This window comes from Aspergillus steynii (assembly GCF_002849105.1).
Source record: "Aspergillus steynii IBT 23096 chromosome Unknown P170scaffold_3, whole genome shotgun sequence".
NCBI lineage: Eukaryota > Fungi > Ascomycota > Eurotiomycetes > Eurotiales > Aspergillaceae > Aspergillus > Aspergillus steynii.
In genome coordinates, this window is record NW_020194400.1 from 3,734,224 (window position 1) to 3,758,165 (window position 23,942).

General features: G+C 52.8%; 8 protein-coding genes across 8 annotated transcripts; 1 reads left to right on the forward strand and 7 right to left on the reverse strand.

Annotated features, from left to right (window-relative positions):
- Positions 1-1,626: 1,626 nt before the first annotated feature.
- Positions 1,627-4,238, reverse strand: P170DRAFT_160306 (E3 ubiquitin-protein ligase RNF216). The gene is made up of 3 exons (XM_024842565.1): positions 3,258-4,238; positions 2,955-3,199; positions 1,627-2,896 (listed from the first exon to the last, which is right to left on the reverse strand). Exons 1-3 carry the CDS (start codon positions 3,881-3,883, stop codon positions 1,665-1,667), a joined length of 2,103 nt encoding a protein of 700 aa, XP_024706408.1. The 5' UTR covers positions 3,884-4,238; the 3' UTR covers positions 1,627-1,664.
- Positions 4,239-5,396: 1,158 nt separating this feature from the next.
- P170DRAFT_160302 (uncharacterized protein) lies at positions 5,397-6,861 on the forward strand. The gene has a single exon (XM_024842564.1). The coding sequence runs from the start codon at positions 5,645-5,647 to the stop codon at positions 6,818-6,820; it is 1,176 nt and encodes a 391-aa protein (XP_024706409.1). The 5' UTR covers positions 5,397-5,644; the 3' UTR covers positions 6,821-6,861.
- A 90-nt stretch (positions 6,862-6,951) lies between these two features.
- On the reverse strand, positions 6,952-8,365 carry P170DRAFT_425381 (putative sister chromatid cohesion protein Dcc1; the record flags this gene model as incomplete). The annotated part of the gene is made up of 4 exons (XM_024847630.1): positions 6,952-7,119; positions 7,180-7,346; positions 7,402-8,150; positions 8,247-8,365. The coding sequence occupies 4 exons, from the start codon at positions 8,363-8,365 to the stop codon at positions 6,952-6,954; spliced, it is 1,203 nt and encodes a 400-aa protein (XP_024706410.1).
- A 191-nt stretch (positions 8,366-8,556) lies between these two features.
- Positions 8,557-12,923, reverse strand: P170DRAFT_455384 (Anp1-domain-containing protein). Its single transcript, XM_024851521.1, has 5 exons — positions 11,899-12,923; positions 11,468-11,829; positions 9,756-10,438; positions 9,372-9,691; positions 8,557-9,314 (listed from the first exon to the last, which is right to left on the reverse strand). Exons 1-5 carry the CDS (start codon positions 12,532-12,534, stop codon positions 8,847-8,849), a joined length of 2,469 nt encoding a protein of 822 aa, XP_024706411.1. The 5' UTR covers positions 12,535-12,923; the 3' UTR covers positions 8,557-8,846.
- P170DRAFT_160370 (uncharacterized protein) lies at positions 12,622-13,186 on the reverse strand. The gene has a single exon (XM_024842566.1). It carries the CDS (start codon positions 13,021-13,023, stop codon positions 12,709-12,711), a length of 315 nt encoding a protein of 104 aa, XP_024706412.1. The 5' UTR covers positions 13,024-13,186; the 3' UTR covers positions 12,622-12,708.
- Positions 13,187-16,926: 3,740 nt separating this feature from the next.
- P170DRAFT_436184 (putative cofactor for methionyl- and glutamyl-tRNA synthetases) lies at positions 16,927-18,686 on the reverse strand. The gene has a single exon (XM_024849105.1). The coding sequence runs from the start codon at positions 18,428-18,430 to the stop codon at positions 17,090-17,092; it is 1,341 nt and encodes a 446-aa protein (XP_024706413.1). The 5' UTR covers positions 18,431-18,686; the 3' UTR covers positions 16,927-17,089.
- A 190-nt stretch (positions 18,687-18,876) lies between these two features.
- Positions 18,877-20,918, reverse strand: P170DRAFT_464107 (pepsin-like aspartic protease). The gene is made up of 3 exons (XM_024852221.1): positions 20,079-20,918; positions 19,259-20,022; positions 18,877-19,201 (listed from the first exon to the last, which is right to left on the reverse strand). The coding sequence occupies exons 1-3, from the start codon at positions 20,453-20,455 to the stop codon at positions 19,074-19,076; spliced, it is 1,269 nt and encodes a 422-aa protein (XP_024706414.1). The 5' UTR covers positions 20,456-20,918; the 3' UTR covers positions 18,877-19,073.
- Positions 20,919-22,177: 1,259 nt separating this feature from the next.
- On the reverse strand, positions 22,178-23,463 carry nbp35 (Fe-S cluster-binding ATPase). Its single transcript, XM_024849106.1, has 2 exons — positions 23,252-23,463; positions 22,178-23,198 (listed from the first exon to the last, which is right to left on the reverse strand). Exons 1-2 carry the CDS (start codon positions 23,334-23,336, stop codon positions 22,252-22,254), a joined length of 1,032 nt encoding a protein of 343 aa, XP_024706415.1. The 5' UTR covers positions 23,337-23,463; the 3' UTR covers positions 22,178-22,251.
- Between the last annotated feature and the right edge of the window lie 479 nt (positions 23,464-23,942).

Here is a 23,942-nt window from a genome sequence, read left to right on the forward strand (position 1 = left end):
GTCCTGCCGTTCGACGCTGACTGAATGGCTATGCTGTGTAGTCAGCATAGTCTTTCCTTTCAGTCTTTCTGGTTTGTCTGTCTGTTTGTTTGCTCGCTTCCTAGGTAGGCAGATTGCTTTACTCGGCTTTGATGTTTGCTAGGCACTTACCTACTTCCTTACTTCTCTGACTACATTTACTTACCTAGGCGACGCCCAAGTACTTTGGCTAGCACTTACTTCGTAGCGTACTTTTATGTACTGTTTCTCTCAAGGTCGGCTTTAGTTTGCTTGTTCCTATGTTTTGCTTGCTTTTTCCAGGGGCTGGGTTCCTTTCTTCTGGGGAGGTGGGTATATTTAGATGTGCATGTTGTATACAGTATCCACTTCTCCCCAGGTAGCACCACTATGGTATTTATGTATCACCCTTCTGCTATACTACCTACCTGGTTAGATCTGAAATATGCCGACTATAACAAGGCTAACGTTAGCATGAAAGAGCTTGTCTACTAAGCAGTACTTAACTATGCACAAGTATGCCTGCCGGGGCGTAGCAGTCGAACATCACGAGGAAGGCCCTATCTATTCGAAAAGAAGTAGGTAGGGAGCCCCCTTCCGAATAGCTAGAGTTTGCAAATTCAATTCCCGTAGCAGGCACCTACTCTACCTCTACCCGGAGGCACCCCTGCGAAGAAAGCTTTAACAACAATTGATCTCTCTAAGATCTGGATGTTGCACCCAAGGTAGGGAGGGTATATCTACTATGGTCAGTGGGAGGGGAGCTCAGTCTCTATATAATCTACTTAGTATGTCTTATAAAAATAGTCAAATTTAGAGCTAGCTTTAGGATTACCCCCTGTATAATAATTAGAAAAATAACTATATAATGACAAGGAACAAGAAAAGACCTAAATTTAGATATGATTAGCTGATATAAATATGCATATATTAAGAGAATATACATACACCTACTTATATAAAGGCTTTGGACTCTACAAGAGTTTTAAATTTAGGATTTTATAAAGTCAAAAGCCTTAGTACGCAAACAGGGAGTACCCACCCGCATAGCTACTTGCTACAATAAAGTGGCTGCATCGGACGTAAATGGAATCATTCCGAGGAAGCCACCCAGTTAGTCAAGTTACACCTGTAGAGATTGGATCCTTAAAATCCATTAACATTCGTTTCTTCCCGTCCAAGCGGAATGAAGTGTTCGGTTTGAACTACGGAACACCTATGAGAAGGCTCGGAGGCCAACAAAGGGAGGAAACATGCCAGGCTAGTCCGAGAAATGAAAAGGAGACATGAAAACGGTAGGGGGTATGAAGCACGGAAATTAGCATGAAGCAGACGGAAGGAAACCGAGAAAACAAATGGATAAAACGCAAGAAAAGAAAAGAAAACATAAACCAAGACGGCGCAGATATCGGCGATGGATCAGTCGTCTATTCATAGAACGAGTTGAACAAGTGCTCCTTGTACATGTCTCTGATCTCTGCGTCATGGCAAGACCTAGGTCAATGGTATCCGATAAAGATCGCGAGAAGCACACCGGGTTGTTCCAGTTTTTGGATAGACATGGGGCTGCTTGTGGAGTAATCCCGGGTTAGTGAAAATAGGTTTGGCATCTTGGTATTTGATAAAGAAGGTATAGACCTGGGTTAGAAAGGACCGTAATGAGGGTTTTATGGGAGCCGCCACCCCGGTTGATTTGCGGCTGGGCGTGCTGGCATTTTTCCCTGGGCGAAGACGTGAGACGGAGCCTGCTGAGGGAGCTGCTGCTGCGGAAACTGAAAAGCAGGAGGGAGATTTGATTCAACTCCCTGCCTCCAGGTTTCGAGATACGCAGGCGGCATCGGCGGCAAATTGGCAAAAGGGTTGAACGCATGGGGGTCATCCGCTGCGGCATTGTGACGCGGATTTGGATATTCGTGCACAACGCGTGGTTGGAACGGCTGCTGAATTGTAACCATGCGAACGTTTCTAACTTCATGATATGCGCGCTGAAAAGGCTGGTCAGCAGGCGCCGCTCGCCTAGGTCGTGGAGCAGAGACTGGAGGTTTACTCTTGGTAGGTTTGTGTATCAGGAGATCCTTCTCGGTCAAGTCGGAATTCTGTGAGAGAACCTGGGAAATAGCCGTAGCTTGAGCCCGCTCCACTTCTTCTCGATCGCGGCGGCTCCTATGATCATCGTATGTGTCGCAGAATGTAGGGGCCTTTCCGAAGTGGCTATACATCTCTTTGGAGATGTCCTTTCTGCAGACATAGCACATATGACAACCGCACTTGGTACAGGACATTCTGTTGCAACCAGATTCCTTAATAATCTTTACCTTGCACTTGGGGCAATTGCGGATCAGGGCTTCACTCATAGCTTCCTCAACCATATGACGTTCGGGGAGCCCCCTTTCTTTCCGGGCCTCTTTGCAGGTCTTCGGGGTATGGCTCTCGGTATTGCATAGACGGCAGCTGAGTATTTCGCATGAAGGATTCTGGCACTGGAATTCTCGATCTTCTTCTAACGGCCCACAAATGGCTTTGAAGTCGCAAAAGGGGCAACATTCGAGTCCGTCCAGACAGGCTTGCTGGATCTCATCCTCTTGTTGCAAAGAATCAAGCTTCTTCATCAGCGATGGTCCCAACGTTTGCTCTAGTCGAGAACGATCAAATTTCTCTTGGCAGCCGCTGGTGTCAAAGCACTGTAGGCGCCACTTCATGAGTCCAATTTGAGTCTCTGCCGATTTGCGTATGCAGGTGAAACAGAAGAAGTGGACAGTTTCTCCTTCACAGGGCATGGTTCTGTTCAACGGGACATCAATGTAGCAGCACTGGCACTCCACAAGTGTACCATCGCGGGCAGATTCTTCCTCGTTGCGCCTTTCCAGTTCTGCATCTTGTTCTCGCTTTCGAAGTGCAACTGTAGGCAAGCAAACGTTAGAAAAGCATGCTCTTGAATCTTTTGGGGAGATACTTACGAGATTCTTTTTGAACATATCGTTGGGCTGCGTGTAACTCTTCCAGATCTCCAAATTCAGTATATTTCCACATATCCGCGAATCTCGGGTGCTTCAATCTGGAATAAGGGATAGCGGGCTGGGCTGACGAAGATTCTTGACCATATATGGTAAGGTAAGCAGCGTAAAGACTCTGCTTCTGCGACATTACTTTGCGAATGTGAGAGACGGGGACGCGGTTAAACTCCTGGCCTAGCACGTCGCAGCTTCAGAACATCGTTAGTGAACTTCACTTGTTCTCGACGGCAGGCATAGAAAACTCACGCATTCTGATAGTATGAGGGGTCGTAAGGGCGTGCTGCGGCCGCCTCCCATTTTTTGCCGTCGTCATTAGTCTGTTTGCGTTTTCTTTGAACCTTTTCCTGTTTAGGATAGGAGTCCTGGGCCAGGATTTGCTCAATGAGATCCTCTTTTAACTGAGTGTGGGCATTAATCACATTGATTCCATTATTTGACGCTGGGGGTTGAAGCGCTGCTCGGAGTCCATGCACGTATTGGCGGTCGATATCTGGAAAGAGCTCTAAGATTCCATGCAACGTCTCGTCATCGAGTTTCGGCGCAGCAAACGATACATCGCGATCATTGTTGGGAATTCTCGCCGCGGGATGCGGGACTGTGGGACGAAGGGCAGGGTCTATGGGAAGATAATCATGGTCAACAGGAATTGCCGCATCCACGGTAGTTTTGGAGGCGCGGGTCCTTCGTTTCTTCGAGGGCCTGGCGTCGGATAAACGAAGATCATCCGCGTTGTCGCCCATGACAGGTCTTTGCCCGTCGAGTCCCCAACGGAGAAAATCAGTCTCACCCGGCAGTTTTTTGTCGCCCAAGAAAGGTTGTCTCATGTTCTCTTTACCCCATGAGATTCTGTCACCCATGGGGGCTTGAGACATTGTGGATGAGGTACGGAAACAGAGGCGTCTTTTTGTGCAATTGGATCGGAAGGAAGAACAACTGGGAGATTGTGGAAAGGAGGAAGGTACAGTAGGGGAAGAGTGGATGACGAAGAAGAGTAAGGGAAGATGCCGGTAGGATTAGTAGAAAGTGCACAAGCTGAAGTGATTCAGGAAATGGAAAGCTCAGAGCAGTCAGACGTTCGTAGAGTTATGGGGATTTTGGATTAGCTTGTCCATATGCTCATTATGATGGCAGGAGCTGGATCATGATGACACGATGAAACCAGAGCTCGAGGGAAACCTTGACAGTTTGACGATCACAAAGCATTCACAAACGATGGGGTTGAATAGGGTCAACGAGGAGAAAGCATTTGCCTTGCTTTCTAGGGAGGTAGAATAGCAGAGAGAGAACGAGAGCTGTCCAGTCACCTACTTGACCCCACCACTGCCACGCCAAGTGCTTGTTGGTCCAATTTGGGTTGAGCTCTGCATCAACGCAGCTGTTTCATAGGTAGGTTGTCTGTCGCCGGTCAATCCCGTTGCGGCTGGCAGCCAGTGGTAAGCGGGACTAGTGAGTTTCAGAGTGGTAGAAAAGCGAAAGTGCCATGCTTGATTATCGTTCTTCTTTCTTCTTTCTTTCTTCTTTGATCCGCCACGGCCGGAAAATTACCCCGGAACGTTCAGGAGGTTTCTTCTCAGGTGACTTGAATGCCCCGGAAGGAGCATAGCCTCAGAAATCAGCTGTTCAGGGGGAAACACCCCTTGTCGAGGCTGGTGCGTTTGGAGCTTGTTTGCCGTGTACTCCGTACAACATGGGCCGTTGCAGCAGTGCATCTATCAGGAACAAATGATCTATCGATTGGACAGGTATGTTCATCATTTCACATTGATTGGAATCCGCAGATCATGCAGGATTATCCGAAGAAGTCAGGATGACGGCAGGTTAACGGTCGGACACGGAGTTCCCCGGAGTGTCCCCTTCGTATAGATTCTTGATAAGTGAGAAGGAAACCGAGAGAGAAAGCGGGATCGACCGACGGTTCGTCTCCGCGTGAAGGGCGGAATGGCCGCACCACACCGCCTTCTTGATCAGGAGTCCCCATCGTTAACCGTCCGCCGTCAAAGCAGAAGATCCGCCTGGATTCTCCCGTCCAGAGTGTTGGTTCGTCCAAGCCCGATGGCAATTCGGTGACCATGGCTCTTATCGAATGAGATACGCCCCTTGCGTCTCCCCCGCAGCTGCCTCTACGTCACGGAAGACCCCTAACGGCAGGTATAGCCCACGGTAAGTCAAAAGACGCCCGGTTCCAGGGTTTGTTAGGTCGCTTTCCATCGCTTGTAGTCGGCCGGGCTGGTCATCGGCAGGGCGTGACAAATAGAAACACCGCCTGTGGAACATGCATCCGGTCAGCCTGTCGAGTCTCGACTATTATACTGCTCTCCCTTCCCGATTCTGATGTATGCCTGCTAGCGCTGCTCGATGCATGTAACGTACTGATATCGCTTGATCCGCTTTCTCCCTCTGCTCTGTATACATATACGCGGTGTTCTCACGTCCATGCACTGCGCTTTGTCTGGCTTCATCTTCCATTGTTGATGTTCTTTCTTCTTCTCTACCAAGTTGCGATCACACGAGGGTTGGGACGATATTGAATTATTTTTTCTAAGTCTATTGTTCTATTGACACTTTTTCGTCACGTTGCCCAAGACAAAGACAGACACTCGATTGCGAGGCATCCCAATACCTCTTAAACCATTATGATTGCCTCCTATCCTGACGCTACGGCCCTGCCACATGGCGACTCGCCAGAGCTGATCCTCGTGCCGGCTTCGCCCGAGGAACGCATTGAAACCATCAAGTTGAACAGCACCGAATGGAAAGGTCGGTTCGACATTGACACGTACATCGGGCGAGAGGATCACCTGCTCGCGCAGCCCTTGACCAAAGATGGATTGACCTGCTGGATTCTGGTCGACCGTCAAGAGCCGGAAGGGCGGCGAACGATCCTAGGCTCTTGCGAGACGTATCTGAAGACGGCCATGCTGGCGCAAAACGGCGAGGTGTACAACGTCCCCTGCCATGGCGTTGGGAGCGTATATTGTCGGCCTGAATTTCGAGGCAAGGGATATGCGAAACGAATGCTCCAGGAGCTGAGCGCAGTACTGGACAAATGGCATGACACCAAGGCAGTGAACAGATCGGAATTTAGCATTCTATTCTCGGACATTGGGAAGAAATTCTACGCCCAATTTGGCTGGAAGCCGTTTCCATCGTCGCACTTTGCACTTCCCCCGATCTCCAAGGCCCAATATGACCTGGGGCTCGCCGGAACCGATTTACCCCACGCGGAATCTTTGCTTGCCCACGATGTCCAGCGGTATATGTGTAATGACACGGTTTTGTCCGGCGAACGCGAAGTGCTGCGAGCCGCCTCCCAGAACTCTCATGGTGCCAAAGTAGCAATAATCCCAGACTATAACCACTTCGTGTGGCACTGGGCTAGGGAGGAGTACTGCGCCGAGAAGCTCTGCACGGACCGGGATGCACCACTGATCAAGGGTGCCGGCGACAAGACGTCCGGGGTATACTGTGTCTGGAACCGGAACTTTGGAGCGACCCCCGAGGAAAACACGCTGTATATCCTGCGGTGGATTTACGATGAGCCGACATCGCCGGAAGAGGCCGAGACAACTACCAAGGCCATGGCTGCGATATTGAGACGCGCTCAACTCGAGGCCCATGAATGGAACATGGCCTCGATTGAGTTTTGGAACCCAACTCCGTTGCTGCAGAAGGCAGTTGCTCTCCTGGACCCGACAGCCAAGGTGGTCCACCGAGAAGAGAGTAGTATTGCTTGCTTGCGATGGAATGGCACCAAGCAGACGAAGAAAGACGCGGAGTGGTTCTTGAACGAGAAGTTTGCCTGGTGTTAGATAATTTCCTTCATCGAGATTTCATGGACGGTCATGTCCACGGTGTTGGTGACTTATTTGGCTGATATAGATTGCGTTGAACTTAGAGGTGGTGAGCACGCTGGCTGCCGGGGTCCGAGTGAGGACATAATCTACTGTTTCTGTCGCTTTTGGTTTTTGAACAGTTCGTGCCAATTTCGGGTCTTTTTGGCTGCCGTTGCAGCGCTGGCATCGGTTGAGACATTCTTCTTCGCCTTTTGGCGATCGGTTTCGTTGACAAAGCAGATAGTGGTGGGCTCGGGATGTTTATAGGAGTTTTCCTGCAGACTCGCATTAGACTTGATCTTAGGCAGAAATAAGAGGATATTGATCCCACTTACCGTTAGCTTAGAGAGCTTGACCTCATCCTGCCAAGGCTCAGGCAGATGGTTTCGCCATGTCTTCAGGAAGTCATCTCGAGCCATGGCAGAAGTAGTAGTCGGCGCCATAGCCTCCAGACAGGTCTCGCCGACCCAACGCGCGCAGCTAGTCTTGTCGATACTCGCCCCTATCCATCCCTAGTTAATGCAACAATCCCAAACCCCAAAGGACTGAGAACTTACACTTCATCTTCGTCCCAGCCAGCACCTGGTCTCGCTCCACCCCCGATTCACAAACCCTCCTCACCACCGCCTCAAACAACGGCTGCGGAAACGGCTCCTCGCCCCCTTCATCAAGCACCGACCTCCACAGATCCGACACCAGAAACTGTTTCCCCAGATCGATGCCCTGGAGCACCGAGCCCTCGACAACCCTTCTCCACACATCGACCTTCACCCTCGACGACGGCCGCCAACACCAGCTCGACAAATCGTCCTCCGTCCCACGCGGCAGCACAAACGCACACAGCTCGATCCAGCCCTGCTCGCACTGCGCCCTCGACACAGGAACATCCGCCAAGACCCGCGACAGCACCTCCTGCCTCTCAATCGGATCGAGATCCTCGTCGGCGTGGCCCTCCGATTCCGACTCCCTCTCGCTGCTCACGACGTCATACACGCGCAGTCTCCGCTCGAGGGACGGAAGCGCAGAGAACCCGCCCGCGGGCGTGTGCAGCTCGAGCGTCGAGCCGCATTTCGACACCGAAGTCATCGTCTCCACGAGGTTCAGCTCGTCTTGGTCCCCGCCGACGATGCTGATGTCTCCGCGCTGAGCGCCGCCATCGCTGGGTCGCATGACGAGTAGCGAGTTCGAGGACTGGACCTGTCGGATGCGGTAGGTCTGGGTCGCGGTGCAGAGGTTCACGTATTCGCGGGCTTCGGGGTCGGTCGTGACCGGGGAGAGAGACGAGGAGGGGGATTTTAGTTCGAGACTGTAGAGTATGGACTGTTAGGCTTGCTGGTAGGGAGTCGATTGGGGTAATGGCAGGCATAGAGGAAGCAGTTAGCGCTCCGGGGACAGGGCATACGTGGGCGGGTTTTTGGACGACAGCTGCTCTGCTAGATCTGGGGGCAGTTCTAGGAGCCTGAATCCCTGTTGTGGGGATGTATGTGTGAATAGGATGCTTCGCGCAGCTTGAGTCGACATGGCAGGCAATTGGCGGCAATGCCTGGACTTCTGAGTAGGCGAGAGGTTGAAGAGTCAAGCGTATCTTATCCGATCGAGGCAAAGTAATTCGGACGCGGTACGCGTGAGTTTGCCTGGGATGCACGGGCCACTGCTTATTGCCTCCAGACTACAGCCTACTTCTAGGGACTCATACTCAAGGACCCTGCTTGAAACACTAACAAAAATATGTTGTTCGTCTATCTATAGCAATACATCAATACAGAGAATAAAAAGCCTCCGGAAATGAGCTCTGAATCCTTTTCACCAGACCCAGAATATTAACCAATAACCCCATGTAAGCAGACCAACACTCCTCAAGTAAACATGTTTTCATAAAAGACAACAGCTACACTGTGACCAGCACAGAGGTAGATGCAAAAATCTGCCCCTTAAACGGTGGTTTAACCCGGTGAGGCTTCGACTTCAGTCTTTCCTTCAGATTGAGGAAGATCTAACCCCCTCAGTGTCTCGTTTGCTCATCGTCCAGGGAATCGACACGTCCCTTGGCCGGTTTGATGGCGGGTGCCTCTTCTGAGTTGCGGATGTCATCGCCCTTCAAAGGCTCTGAGACCTTCTCTTTCGGGTCTTTCGGCCCCTGCTGCTCGGGTGCCTCCTTTGCTGCAGGGTTGTTCCCAGGCGATTTCGTGTCTTCGTTGGATACAGGCTCCGAGGCTTTCTGTTCCCTCTGTTCCTCTTCGATCGAGTCACGGACAAACGCATTGTCAATCTCCCATTGGGTTTTGGTGTCTTTGAACATGGTCTTAACCCGTTCCGTTCGTTCGGCCTGCTCCTTTTCTTCTTTCTCGCGTGCCTTGCGTTCCTGTTCCATTTCCTCCATGTGTCGGAGATCGTCCACGCTGGGTTCATAAAGATGCCAGATGGTGTAGTGCGGCAAGCCGATGACCGAGAATCCCATGCGTTTGGCCATCTACTCGGTGTTAATATAACACGAGTCTGTATATATCTTATGGGCGGAGTGTCTTACCTTGCCAAATCCCTCGGTCTCTGCGTGTTTCTCGAAACTGAAAGCCGGGAAATGGACTCCGGCGCGAAAGACCCTCGCTTTCGCAAGGATACTGACGCCTCCGACGCCGTCCAACTCCATTTCCATATCGCCGTCGCCGTAGGGATCGCGGAGGTAAGCCAGATGAGGCCGCCACGTTGCGTACTCGGCATATCCCTCCACAATCACCGCATCTTCATCCAACGTTTCGGCCAGAGCCAGCGCCGTCTCCGACTCCTGCCAAGAGTTTAGATCGTAGGGTTGTTCTCCGCCTAGCCAGTCGGGCAGGGGTCGCCAAACGTCTGATAAATCACGATTAGATAAGGGAAAAGACCGCGGTTGAAACCGAAAAAGCGGGCCACTCACTCGGCACAATAACATCCTTGTCGTGTCTCATGAGATCTTCTATAATAGTAGACGGCGCCGTCTGTACATCGGCGTCTCTCCAATATACCCAGCTGTGAGTCGGGCGAAGAGTGGCGCTCAGCAACCAATTCCTTGCCTGAGCCATCAACTTTCTTCGTCCGGCTTGAGCAGCGAAACCGTGTCTGCTTTCTACGTCTTGCGTCACCTTCTGGCCAAAATCCTTTTGAATGACGGAGATTTCGCCAAAGGACATCTTGGGATCGACGTCATTCTGAAGCTCGTCCAGCATGCTCGACAACATCTCTAGTGTACCGTCCTTCGAATCCGACACCAGGAAAGCTAGGTCAATGAGGTTGTGCGGGTATGTCAGGTTCCGGAGGTGGGAAAAGAACATCGGTAGATGCGACGAGGCATCTCGGAGAGGCGTGCACATGAGGACACGCTCTCCATTTTCCCAGCCACTTCCGGTGCCCTGCGTCTTGGACAGATCATAGTATCGCGTTGTTTGGATGTGGAGGTCGTCGCTAGATGCGACCAGTCCAAGAGAGAACGTTGGCAGCAGTGCAGCCCGCCAGGACGGAAATATTAGGACCAGGAGGAATATCGAAATTCCGCCGAGGAAACATAATCGGTGGATGAGTTGTCTTCGCCGTCGCAGGGCGGGTTGAGGACGCGGTTGGAAGCTAGCAGGTGATTTCACGAGCAAGTCAGTCAAGTGGACGATCGGAAATGATAGCGCAATCGACGACGATACGGCCCATTTGCTCCGAGAGACACTAGGCAGACAAGCGGACGCTATGCGACAACGACCGAGACACTTACCGGTGGGGAGAAATCGAGAAGGTACTGCCCTGCCCCCGAGGGTAAGCAGCGTACCCATTACCAAAGGCGTGATGCCTATTCATCGCTCGGGGGATAGCAGCATATGCTATGCCGCTGGTCAACCGATCACGTAGACAAAAGACACCTCGCAGTAGTCCCTGGATCCCGCCGAGATGGCCCCAGACTAAACTCCCTCCAAACTGCCCACCAAGAAAGCGGGTGCAAAGGCGGACGTGGCGAGAGACGATGTAGGACACGGCGATGGAATCGATGCCAGGGATCGCAGGGGTGCGCAGGAGGAACGAAGACCAAAGATCGAGGCGGTTGTGACTTCAGAGCAAGGGAGGAAAACGAACGACAGGCGATCGGGATTGTATGTAACCTGGGATTGCGTACGTAAATGTAAATTCGTGCAGGGATTCCGGCCAAAGCGCCAGGTGGAAGACGTTGGATTCTCGACCGATGGATTCCGCCCGCTCGCCGAACCCGGAAATGAACGTCGCCCGCCCTCCCGTTTGCGGTCGCTCGCCATGAAGCCGATCCCTGGAATTCCTCCCTACTTCATCTCTCGGGCTGATGCCATCGCTTGCCAATCATTGGTGGTATTGCTTACTCCGTACCAAAAAAAGAACCAAATGCCGTCTATTTACACAGGCCCTGAAACATCCTATCCCACAAAATAATCTCCCATGCACATGCAATTCCCGGAACTATCCATGCCAAAAAACGCCCTTGAAAGAATGCTGAAAATGCTGATTGACCGTGACCCAGAAAACGAAGAGCTCCAAGAAACCAAATAAAAAAAAAAAAAAAAAAAACACAGAAACCGATAACTTTTGCCCCCGTTGCATCACTGCGCCGTCAACCGCGATATCCGTGACTCGGGCGACCCCATCCCCTTGATTCCGATCTCGACTTGTCGCATTACTTTCTTGAGCAATGCGTCCATCTGCGCCGGGTCTCGCAGTACCGGAATCACCGACCCGGCTTCGTACTCGCTATCCAGGATGAAATATCGCTCCCGACCCCAGTTCTCTACCGTCTCGCGCTGGAATGCGATTTTGGCGATGATCTTGGCCGGCACCGTGGCCTTGTTGATGGCACTCTTGGAGAAGACACGCAGGAATGGACCGAGTCCAGATCGGGTTTGGTGTGCCATGCGAACCGACAGAGGAGCGGCGGTGGTGAGGTGGTTCTCTCCCGTCAAGTTGCCCGGGTCGAGGGTGAAGATGTTGAGCGCAATACTGCCGGACTAGTTGGGGCGAACGTGGGTTAGTAGGCAGACCATGGAGAGGAAGGGACAGACAACGGGGTAGCTCACCAGGACCAAACTCCGACGCAACGCATACATGGCGGCACTCATCAATAATTTACTGCTTCCATACCGAATATTCCCGTCTTTCGCACTGATGGGCGACCCGGGCCGCTGATTCGCGTCGTTGAGGTCGTTCTTCTCGAAGTAGTCCAGGGATCCCTTGGACATGGAGGCACATCCGATGTTGATGATCTTCGCTCCGCCGTTGGGGGTGCCATCACCGGCCCGGAAGGCCTCGAGGAGGGTGACGGTCAAGAGGAAGGGGGCGATACTATTCGTCTGGTAGACGGGATCGTAGCCGTCCCGCGTCCCTTGATCGGCCACATAGGAGGAGCTGGCGGCACAGTTGATCAACAGGGTCACCGGCGGGATTTCCTTGCTCTGGACCCTCTCCACCGTGTTCTGGGAGAAACTGACGACGGAGTTGAAGTTGGCCAGGTCAACTCTCAGCACCTCGACGGACCTAGGTCCAATCAACCGGAGCCTCGCCGTTAGATCCTTGACGCTCTCCGACCGGATATCACGGGCCAGCAACATCAGATGCACGAAGGGTTGTGCCTTCGCGATGGCGATGGCGACCTCGGACCCGAGCGACCCATTCGCGCCGGTTATGATGGCAGTTCCATGGAGGGTAGTCGCCATTGGAAATTGGTGGTCTTAAACAAAACACTGAAACGACCGTTGTAAGGAGAAGGGGTTCGGAATATCAAGTATAAAAATATCAGAAAGGGTGCCGGGTCAACCGAGCATGCGTCGTAAATATAGATATATAGTAATATGGCCCGTGGAAACAAGCCCCCAGGACGATTGGGAATCTCACACGGCAGGGGTTCGGAAAACCGATATATCGAAACGATCGTCGAAAGAGATATACAAGAGGAGGGAAGATACGAAGCAAGTCAGGGCATGATGGACTCTCGAGTAGAAAAAGAAAAACAAGCCCGCAAGCCTCGAGCTGGGATCGGCGGAAAGGCCAGGGAGAAAAGCGAAAGCCTTAAGGGGGGCAAAGCAGGAAAAAAAAAAAAAAAAAACGAGGGGATGGGAGAATTGGAAATGGACTTGACAGCGCCGCAGCCAAGACGATCTGAACCAAGATGCGCCAGACCAGTCCAGAGTATGAAAAAAAGGCATGAAAAGCCAACCGCACTGAAACTTAAAGTGGGGGCGTTCGGACGTGGTCCACTTGGGCGGATTTATAAAAAAAGAACGGGATTTTGGGTCGCGATGGTAATGGTTGATAATAAATCATTTAAGTCCTTTCAAGGGAGCCCGACCAGCGAGACCACCCGATCGCCGATCCGCGGGAGAGGCTGAGGTTTAATCGGTTTAATCCAGGGTTAATTCAAGGTATACAAGAGTATCCCGTATACACAGTAGTATACACCATGATCAGGAAGACTCTTCTGGAATAGACCAACCCTACCACCCTAAGCTGCATGCTCTGCGGAGGCGAGAAACATGATCCAGGTTGGATGTGCAACAATTCCAGGGCGACCTGTCGTACGGCTGAAGGGTTGACGATGTTGTTTTTTTTTTTTTTTTTTTTTTTTTTTTTTTCCCTCTTCTTCCTTTGTTCGGACCCGAGAGCTCTCTCCTCCCCGGTACTTTCTGATCCGAAAATCTGCTTCGTTCTAGAACGACAAAGACGACATGAACCCAATGCAGCTTCTCGTGTTAGCGGGGAGGCGATCGCTAGTTCTTGCCCTGTTACCTTAACTACCTCTAGACGCTGAATTGGAGATTTGAAATCCTCGGTATCCTCCGATGACATCTTACTAGCATGGCAGCCTGGGGCATTGCGATTTGGCCCAGCAGATGGCGTGCATTTTTAGACTGGATTTCTGCCCCGTTGAGAGGGAGATTTAGAAAAAAAAGAAAAGAAAAGAAAAGAAAAGAAAAAATAAAATAAGAAAAAACAGAAAAAAGAAAACAGGAGGGGCTGATCAGAATCCCGGCCAGAAGGAATCCTCTCGGTTCAACGAATACATCATGATCAACTCTATGGGTTCGGTCAACAAAGGCGTCATAGTCATCGACTACGGAGATGCTAGCCGACTACCGCCGAATGAATGGTTCTTTGACCTTTCAATAAGTCGACTGGCTAGTGAACTACGAGGGCTAAAAGAAACGACCATCAGACTAGCATCTGCCACCGACCAGGGTAGCACGAAAAGCATAATAACTACTTCGTATGTGAATCAGCTTACCGACCATCAGCCCACAGGGTCAGCTCAGATCTCGTTATTTCTGGCTCGGAAGGCGAAGGCGAAGGCGACCGCGACCAAGAAAAAAAAAAGACACGTCAATACCCTGGCCTTTTAGGCTGTTACATGCGCTTTCCCTCTCGTCCTATGTATCGGTAGTAAGACATTGCGGAGCTCTCGGGGTTTATGAGGCCCAATGAGCCCTCGCTGTCACGACGCATTTTGATTCCACACGTGGTTATTCGTCAAGACGACTACTCGTCGGGGATCTCCAGCACTCGGTTTTGCTGACATCGCACCGTCTGGAGTTTGGGAGTTGCCAGGCGAATGATTGGGGATTCCGCCACTTCGTCGCGCATGTCGCCGTTGCGCCAAGCAGCAGCAGAGCGAGCGGTTTGTTGGTCCCAAGGGATTCAGATCGAACAACCACGGCTTCTCCACCAAGGTATGAGGTCGTGATGCGGGGATTGGGCGCTAGACGAAGTGTTTCCTCTCCCAGTCTACGAAGTATTGCCATCTAGACCTGCCATGACATGACCGCAGCCCTAAATGCGGGCTAGTGCCATCTCCAGAAGCTGGTGAGTAGGACAACAAGTCATACGCTGGGCTTCTCTCGTCACGACATGGGGCTGGCTGACTAGACTATGTGGATTAGTTACGCAGTAGTTTTTTCTTTCTTGTTTTCTTTCGAATGGTCCAGCCCTCGTCCTCGCAGACCGGGTCGATCAACATGGCCCGATCTGGATTCGGGGAGTTCGTCGGAGTTTAACCCTAATGTATGTCAGTCGGTGGAATTCCTACAGTGACATTTTACAGGTACTTCTGTCGCGTCCACTCCACCGTTCTTCGGCAGCTGAAGCGGCGTTTGCCTGGATTCCCGACCGACAAGATGGGCACCGAGGACGGTAGACAACGCATGGGGCTGCTGGCTGGCTGCTGTCAAACCCCAGAATGTCTTAAACTTCGTGAAAAAGAAAACAAGGGCTGGTTTTTCCTCGGGTATGTATGTGCGGAGGAAGGCCACATCCAGTCGGGATTGGAATGACGACTGTTGTATTGGCATTGGCTTTGACATATTGGCATCAATGATACCATCGTCATCTTCCTGCCAAGGGGCTTGAAGAAAATTTTCCCTTAAAAAATTTCAGATCGCCATGGTGACGATAAATGTTGACATGTCCACTAGTGCTTCATAGTTCCTCATAGTTTCTTGGACGGCTCCAGACCGTCGAGTCCACGTATTTCTCTCCTCATTCCAATGGTCTCTGGCGTTTGCGTCGACCTCATCACGCTCTAAAATGAGCCTCACCACCTCTATGGAACCTGCATTTTCATTCCCCGGAGCCAATGGATGATCCTTGTGCCTGGATGGTTGGTCTTCTGCGATGCGCCATCCAAGTGTTCCGCTTGTGCCATCCTAGGTTCCCACGCAAAACTGCTACCCTCTCAATGCAGCAAACGGGAGATTGATTCCGTTGCAACCTGATCGGTCCAGATGAAAATGGCAGAGTGCTCGGGATATTCGGCATCTAAGACCGGTCACGTCAATCGCTGCGTTGGCGTTGTTCAAGCGTGCCTGACTCGGCATCGGACTTGCAAGCTCAGTTCCGACTTGTCACCCCCTGGCGCTGGGGTTTATGGCTGGTTTTTGAGCACTGTTGAGTTAAGGGCACTTGTTTCTCTCTGAAACGCTGATCATGTATCAATGGGGTGGTTCTTGGCTTGGTTTGGATATATCATATCTTCATCCCGTGGTGCCTGAGGTCCTCAACTCTCCTCAAATCAGACCACTTTTATGGCCGCTTGGCTCCTAAACATCAGAGCGATCAACTGCGTATAACTTCTCATTTCACCATAATCGACAAGACCCAAGCAACGCTGTACTTCGATACAAAAACACCTACCCCGGGCTGAGATTGCATTCATTTCTATTTCAAGTACCCGTTAAATGTAGGGGCTATCATGCATAGACTACCCCTATTCCCATTCCATGTACAACCTACCCATCTATATAAAAACCTCCGGTCTTAATCCCCAACCCCGGTCCCTCACCCCAAGCCCCTTAAGCATACAGCCATAGAGCGCACGCACAGCCTCAAATAGAAACATGTCTCACCTTAACCACGGGGGTTTAAAACCGGGCCAGTGGCTCGCGTCTCGGGGAATAAAAGGATCAGGAGATCGTCATGGCTGGCGCTGTGTGACGGTGCTGCGTTCTGAAGTCCTCGTTGACTGGAGAAGGTCACTACTTACCTTAGGTCATTGTGCGTCTGTCCCAGGCTGTTGTGACGCGGTGGTTTGCTCTCTCCCTCCTTGCCTTTGGCAAGTGGGGATGGGTTGATTGGTTTCGTGATATGGGGATATGGAGATATTGACAGGGATTAGCTCGTGTTTGGTTTATTTGTCTGGCATCTCGCATCCCTTTACTCTCTCTTGGTTTTCTTGAGGCCGTTTGGCCGGTTTAGTATACTCACCCCCCCATCGCCGACCATCATGCGGCACCGTCCTGACTCGGTGCACCACGTCTTCCGTGCGAGGATCCACGGCGCCGATCGAACGGCATGCGGACGAACGCCCGACGCTGCCGTGAGACCTTGGCCATTGGGGTTGGAATTCGCGCGGGGCCGGCCGAGTCTGCGTATTTGGATGGGGCGTATGGGTTTGAGGCGATGGAGGAGTTTACCTACTTGCGAGTTTACCGGGGTGAAGTAAGATAGGATGGGTTATGGGACTCGGGTTGGCGTAGTGGGAAATATACGAGTCCTGCCAGTTGCAGCTAGAGGCAAAGTAATCCAGCAGATGAACACAATTCAACGTTAGATTGAAGAATAAAGCAGAAGATTCGTTCCTCGTTGGACACGTTAATTACTGTCTTGGCCATATCTACGCTGCTTTCCCAAATACAACGATAAGAGACTCGATTTTCCACGCTTTTTTGTCTTTTGTGTAAAACCTCTTAAAAGAACCAGTTTCCTTCCCATGGATCATCCCGTTTACCGGACAGCAGCTCCCTTCAGCGTCTTGACGGTGCAGACCACTCCCGAGGCAGTCACCAGCTTTCCAAGAGCGGGCTTGCCCTCCTGGCCCTGCACGGCGGGGACGGCGCTGCTCTCGAACGCCACCTCGAGGGTGTCGGTGGTGGTGAATCCCGGCTGGAACGTCTCCCAGACCTTCTTCTTGGGGTTGAGCACCTTCTCGGGCTCGCCCTCGCTCCATCCCTCGAAGAAGATGCGCTGACCGGCCGGGGCGTCGGCGGGCGGCATGACCAGCTCCACGGGGCCGGCGTGCGAGTCCTCGCCCTCGGTCACGCGCGGCGAGGCAGCCAGGACCATGGCGCAGGACTTGATGCCGCGCATGGTGACGGGCTTGAGGTTGCAGACGGCCACGATCTTGCGGTCCTGCATCTCCGGAAGCGGGATCAGTCCGTTCAAGCCGGAGCACACAGTGCGGACGGTCTTGCCGGTGGCCTCATCCAGGGAGGTGTTCTCGCTGCCGGGGGCGTCGCCGCAGTCGATGGTCGACACGTACAGCGAGTCGGCGTTGGGGTGGTTGACGGCACGCAGGATGTGGCCCACGCGCAGGTCGATGACGGACGGGGTGGGAGGCGCCGCCGGAGCAGGCGCGGGCTTGGCCTTGGGAGCTTTTTCTTTCTTCTCTTTCTTCTCCTTCTTGTTCACCTTGCCGCCCTCGGGCTTCTCGGCTGCCTCGCCCGCCTCGGGGGCCTTCTTCTCGGGCTTGCCCTGGCCCACGACAAGAGGCTTGTCACCAACGGCAGCGCCGGCGTTCTGGGCCGCAGCCTTCTCCTTCTTCTTGCGCTCCTTCTCCTCCTTGGGGTCGACGGGCTTCGGCACGAATCGCACGTCGTTCACGTCGATGGCGATCTTCTCCTCGTCGGGGATGCGCAGGGAGAACAGGCGGCTGTTCTGCACGAAGTCGACGTGGCGGACGAGGTGGTGGGAGCCCTGCTCGCCCGTGCGCTCCTCGGGGGACCACTTCTCGACCAGAGGGGCCACCAGGGCGTAGACGGCAATGTCGGCGACGGAGGGCTTGGAGCCCAGCAGGGTGGTGCGGGTGGCCAGGTGGGCGTTCAGCTGGGCCAGGATGTTCGAGGCGACGGGCTTCTCATCCTTCACGAGGGCGGTCTGCAGGCCGGAGATCGTGTGCAGCCATTGCTTGATGTCGGCCTCTTCGGCCACGGAGAAGGTGGTCTGAGGGAAAATCTTGGGCGAGGCCGTCAGAAGGTCGGGCTCGGTGGCGTCGGGGGAGACGGCGGCCGGGTAGGAGCGGTACAGCAGGGAGAGGAGCGAAGTCTCGGGGGCGGAGTTGATGGCCATTTTTGCGAATGGGCGGACAGGAAACCGGCGAGAGGGCGAGATGGGAAGCGGATGAAGAGGGGCAGGACTGATGACTCCCAAAAGTCGAGTGCACCGCGGGGTTCTTCTGGCGGCCCGCAGGAGGGTCGCGGCGAACAGCGTCAACTTGTCGTCGGCCCAACGGGACCGATATTTCTTTAATTAATTGATTGATTGATTGATTTTTTACAGAAACGTTGCTGCGTTGCGCTAAATTGACGGAAATCAGATTAATTGCGGAATGCAGCAGAATTGAGCATCGATCGTTGAGCAGCAAAAACAACGTCGAATTTGTCTCGTGACCGCATCCGGTTTAGCGCATTTCTTTTTTTCTTTTTCTTTTTTTGCCTGGGACGATGACTCAGCATCAGGCACGACTCCAACTTACTAGTACTGAAGTATTAAATGTTGATTGATAACTAGGTAGTACACTCACTTTCAAATGCCTTTATTTGGTTTGCTCTGCTAAAGAATGATATCACCCAACATTATTTTGACACTTCTATATTGCCCGCAATCTACGCTTGAACCTGGGTTTCCAGACAACTCCATCAAAACCGAAAACATGGGAAATGTCGAATCTTTCACGAGAGTCGATTAGAACGGCTGAAAGGATGGACGGAATTTATTTAGGGGACGCAATGCCGAGAGACGGTCCTCGCAGGTCGAAGATCACGAAGAAGGCCTTGAGGAACACGTCGCCCAGGATCTGCATCGAGCTGCCCTGGTTGGACTGGACACCGCCGTAGCAGACTAGGAGTACATTAGCAGTTGTTCGGCTGATATCAAAGCAGTTCGTCCATCACTTACCCTTTTCACCGGTGGTCCGGTTGACGCCAACCTCCGAGAAGTGGAGCAGGTGGCCGGGGACGGTGGCCAGATGCTTGGGGCCGACGGCGATCGAAAGGTTGGGCAGGTCGGCATTGCAGGGGTAGATGTAGCCGCTGGCACTGCTGGCAAACACCGCGCCGTGCACCTGGTCATAGTACGCATCCACCACGTCCTGGTCGAGCAGCATGAGAGAAGTTCCGGTGTCGGCAATGGCGGTGGGCGTCTTCTTGATGCTTTGCATGGTTCCGTTTCCGACAGCGAAGTGGGCCGAATCGAATTCCCAGAACCCATTCGACGAATCCACCGTCACGTTCGAGATCTCGCCGGTGTACTTGTCGTGGCTGATGACGCCGAATTCGTACTCACCAACGCCGTCGGCCTTCAGGGCGGCAGTCAGAACGGGCTCGTCCAGGGTCTCGGCGGCATTTTCGAAAAACGTCTTCTGGCTCTGGGGCTTGACGGTGTTGAGGGACGAAAAGCCCAATCCCACGAGGCCGTTGGAGTAGGTGTCTTCGATAAAGGAGTCGGAAACCTCATCCGGGATGCCGATGGCCTGGCTCTTGACAATGGCACCGCCGACGTTGACAGTGTCGGTGCCCACGCCACCGTGGGCATAGGAAGAATCGCCGTAAGAGATGTTGAACGTGGCTCCCGTGATCTCGGCAAACGTGGACGAGTTACTAGGGTGATACACAGTGCGGCCTTGCTGGGCACTCTTGGGCAGTCGCGAGTTCATGACCCAGCTGCGGACTATCAGTTAGCCATTCACAACACTGGCGGGTACGCAATGGGGACATACAAATCCGCGGAACCGGTATCGAAGTTGAGGACCAGCTTCTGGCCTCCGACCAGGACCGGAGACACGAAGGCAGCGTCACCCTGCACGGAGGCCGCGCTGACAGCTCCCGACTGCTCGGGTTCATCGACCTGCTTGTTCACGGCGGCATGCTTGGCGTTGTTGATGGGCTCAAAGTCCTTCAAGTCGATACCCAGATTGATGGGGACGATGCCGTATTTCCGGTAGGCCTTGCGCAAAGCATCAGGACCATGGATAGCGTCATTCCCACGTCGGACCCGCTCAACTTTGTAGGACCTGCTCTTCCGCTGAGGGGCTGTCGGGACCGAAATCACGCCGGCGAAGAACAGAGCAAAAAGGAAGGAAAAGAGGAGCCTCATGGTGCTGGGTCCAGTCGGTCTCTGCGCTAATAATTAAATGAGTGATGGCGGTATGCTTCGTCAAGAAGCCCCGAAAAGAGATCGAAAAATGAATGTCCAGAATATGTCTATATTTTTTTGGTCTTTTTTTGCCGTTTTCCGTCTTCTTTCTGTCTTTTCTAGTGCGTTCTTCCCCGGAACTATAGCACGTAGCACAAAGGAATGGAACAGGACCAAGTCCCGACTTGGATGCCTGACGAGAGAAAGCAGGGAAAGAAAGAAATTAGAAATAAAGAGATGGATAAAGATCAACAGCCTCACAGAGCCACTGCTGCAAGAAACGGAAGGTAAAGGAAGGGAATGCAAAGAAGGGAAAGGATTAGAATGACATTAGGATTAGGTGAGAAGTAAAAGAATTAATAGTGATCGTGCAGGGATCAATGGCTGTCTAATGGCCGAAAAGAGGGGGAAAAAATTAAAAATAAAAATAAGATAGAGGCGTGCAGGAACCAGTCTCCAAGAGAATTCCTCAGTGTCCAAGACTTCCAAGACGTATGCATGATCCACCGCTGTCGAGGACTAGCCATGCTCTGACCAGATGGAGCAGCACCAAGAGACCGGCGGTGGACGAAGGAACCAATGCATGGTGTTGAGAGGGACCCCAAGCGGGCCGACTCATCTGGCTGACACAGTTTACGGAGACGGAGCCAGTCAACGGTCGAGGAGAGTAGATCTCCGTGGGCGCATGGAAAGCATGGAACGGATGACAGCCGCCGCGACGAAGCATCCGGTCCAGTCGTTGCCCCTGAAGGCGCAGAAGCCGTGAAACGCTGGAGGGGGCGGCGCTTCTGCCAGGCCAATCATTACTCCCGGCGGACGTTTCAGCGGAGGGGCGCCCTGTTACAGCCTGCCGCTGCTGGCTGGAGCTTTTCGTGTTACGGAGTTCCTGTCGGAGTGGTCTTTTCACGGCTTCTCTCCGCGGACTCGATGGTGGCCTAGAGAGGATTTGGAATTGGTCATGTTTGAGAGTCGCTCTCGACCTTCCTCCAAAGGGAAACGGAAACTCTACTCACCCTCGTCTGTGGCATGACAGGGCCGATCTCTACTGGACTCTGTAACATGCACAAGACGGTGGACGGCGTCAAACCTTCCTCGGATTAAATGAGTGGAGTCCTTCCAAGAACCGTACTCGGTTCAAGGCAAAGCACCAAACGGCCAATAGACCAATGCAGATAACACATGGTGGACCTTTTCTGGTGGCAGCCAGAGGAATCGCCTCAGTCCATTAATCAGCACTAAGGAAGTACGGAGCAGCCAAGCATTGGTTAAGATTCGAGGATCGCGATCAACGGAACGGCCAATTTATACATGACCGCACGCGCTGAACGGGCGACCTTGGCATTACTGAATTTAGCATGCCCAGCTGGATAGACTCCCCGGAAGGTACAAGGCTGTCGCCCTGAGACCCGATCGACAGGCCCTAGTCGCACTTAATTCTCGTAAGGTCGCTCTGTTCCGACTGCCAGGTCGCGTGCTGCTTTCCGCTTGGTCTGTGTCGGTTTTGGGGGTCGGAGGCGCAGAAAATTGTGAATCAGGAGAATTATGCATCAATTGCCAAGGCAGCTTTCATCAAATGTGCTAAAAAATCTGGTATCCCAATAATAATCATCATAAAAAAGAATCTCCCCATCGAACGCCCAAAATAGAACGAGAAACCAAAAATGGGGGAAAATAGACCCCAACCCAACATACCCTTTAGCAGGCGGCCCCAATGCATCACGCTGGAGAAAATCAAATGTAAGTAAGCATGCATATAATCATTCCATCAGTTCGTCGGGCAGCACGGCCTCCGGATCCTCGCCGACCAGCTGGCCAACCGATCGCACAACCCCTTTGATGGCAGTCGATGCCGGACTATCCGGGAAGTTGTCCACAAAGCTTTCGCCGTAATCACAGGCCATGCCCACTCGCGGGTCGAGAGGAACAGATCCCAGGAAAGGAATGCCCATTTTCTTGGCGAGCCGCTTGCCGCCTCCCGTCGTGGCCCGGAAGATTTTGGACTCGTGCCCACAGCCGGTGCAAACGAACCCTGACATGTTTTCCACCAACCCGAGCACTCGGATCCCTGCCTTGCGGCAAAAGTCGATCTCTTTCCTAACGTCCAGCAGCGACACTTCCTGGGGGGTGGTGATGACCACCGCCCCGTCCACACCCGACTCCTTCAGCAATGAGTTGACCGACAGATGCTCGTCCGAGGTGCCGGGTGGCGTGTCGATGATGAGGTAGTCCAACTCACCCCAGTCCACGTCCTTCAGGAACTGCTTTATAAGACCGTTCTTTTTCGGTCCCCGCCAAATCACCGCATCGTCCCGATTGGGCAGCATGAACTGCACGCTCATGGCACCCAGGTTATCCGTCACCCACACCGGACTCCAGCCGGCATTGCTCACATGAATCGTTTCCGCCTCGACGCCCATCATTTTCGGGACAGAAGGTCCGGTGATATCGGTGTCCATTAGTCCGACGGTGGATTCCGGGTTTGCCGCAAACGCATGGGCAAGGAGGGAGGAAAAGGTCGACTTCCCCACGCCACCTTTGCCGGAGAGAACTAGGATCTTGTGTCGGATCTGCGAGAGACGCTCGGTGATGATGGCTATATCGGGATCGGGTCCTTTGGGGGCGGTGGAACAAATCGATTGGTTGGGACAACCGGCGCAGGCGTCACCTTTACCGGCCTGCTCGGACTCGGGGCCAGGGCAGTGTTCTGTTTGCCAGTTAGCGACTGAACGAGGGGGGTTGCAAGAACAGAGACCGTACCTGGCTCGGGAGCGACCAGATTGGGTGCCTTGGATGATGGCGCATCGAAAGAGGCCACCGCGGGCTCCTCGAGAGAGGGCGCCATGACCGTAGATTCAAATTGGCTGCGGTTCCGGAGAGATTACAGACACCAGTAGTAGGTTAATAGAGTATCAGGAATAGCAGAACGGTTGTGTCGATGAAGCAGAGTCAAAGAGAAATTTGGAGAAGTGGCGGATGGAAAGACTCATGGCGGGACGGATTGGCTGCTTGATAATACACCGGCCAATCAGGGACTACGATGACAAACGCGCGCTGCGGTTTCGGAGTCGGCGATAAGATCTTATCGTTTCTCATTTTCTTTTCCCTATGCAGTCATATACAATCAAGTGTCTAATTCGTGCTTCATTGTCGCTGCAGTAGTGAACGTCTGGCCGAGGATTTCTTGCGTGGCATTTTGCCGGTCGAGTGGCCACTCGCGGACCCCCAGAATGGCTCATCGACTCCGTTCCACTCCGTACTGCGTAGTACGAATATACTCGAAGAGGCTCTCATAGCGAAGAGCTACCAACCAGATCGGCCCTTGACGATATGAAAATACCTCATGATTAGTTTCAGGGACTAGATCCTTGGCAGTCTCTCATATCAGATTATCAGATGCTGCTCCCCCGCCTAGGAATACCTTCACAAGACTCGCAGGATCCTTTCTACA

Bases quoted from the DNA above. Each gene is read 5' to 3' on its own strand.
- P170DRAFT_160306 (XM_024842565.1), bottom strand. From the start codon at position 3,883: ATGTCTCAAGCCCCCATGGGTGACAGAATCTCATGGGGTAAAGAGAAC. The intron at 3,200-3,257 runs GTGAGTTTTCTA...GATGTTCTGAAG, and splicing joins CCCTCATACTATCAGAATGC to CTGCGACGTGCTAGGCCAGG. The intron at 2,897-2,954 runs GTAAGTATCTCC...GCTTGCCTACAG, and splicing joins ATATGTTCAAAAAGAATCTC to TTGCACTTCGAAAGCGAGAA.
- P170DRAFT_464107 (XM_024852221.1), bottom strand. From the start codon at position 20,455: ATGAGGCTCCTCTTTTCCTTCCTTTTTGCTCTGTTCTTCGCCGGCGTG. The intron at 20,023-20,078 runs GTATGTCCCCAT...GATAGTCCGCAG, and splicing joins GATACCGGTTCCGCGGATTT to CTGGGTCATGAACTCGCGAC. The intron at 19,202-19,258 runs GTAAGTGATGGA...ATGTACTCCTAG, and splicing joins CCGGACCACCGGTGAAAAGG to TCTGCTACGGCGGTGTCCAG.
- P170DRAFT_455384 (XM_024851521.1), bottom strand. From the start codon at position 12,534: ATGGCGACTACCCTCCATGGAACTGCCATCATAACCGGCGCGAATGGG. The intron at 11,830-11,898 runs GTGAGCTACCCC...CGCCCCAACTAG, and splicing joins TGCGTCGGAGTTTGGTCCTG to TCCGGCAGTATTGCGCTCAA. The intron at 9,692-9,755 runs GTGAGTGGCCCG...GTGATTTATCAG, and splicing joins CAAGGATGTTATTGTGCCGA to ACGTTTGGCGACCCCTGCCC.
- P170DRAFT_160302 (XM_024842564.1), top strand. From the start codon at position 5,645: ATGATTGCCTCCTATCCTGACGCTACGGCCCTGCCACATGGCGACTCG.
- nbp35 (XM_024849106.1), bottom strand. From the start codon at position 23,336: ATGGCGCCCTCTCTCGAGGAGCCCGCGGTGGCCTCTTTCGATGCGCCA. The intron at 23,199-23,251 runs GTACGGTCTCTG...ACTGGCAAACAG, and splicing joins TCTGGTCGCTCCCGAGCCAG to AACACTGCCCTGGCCCCGAG.
- P170DRAFT_160370 (XM_024842566.1), bottom strand. From the start codon at position 13,023: ATGCCTTTTTTTCATACTCTGGACTGGTCTGGCGCATCTTGGTTCAGA.
- P170DRAFT_436184 (XM_024849105.1), bottom strand. From the start codon at position 18,430: ATGGCCATCAACTCCGCCCCCGAGACTTCGCTCCTCTCCCTGCTGTAC.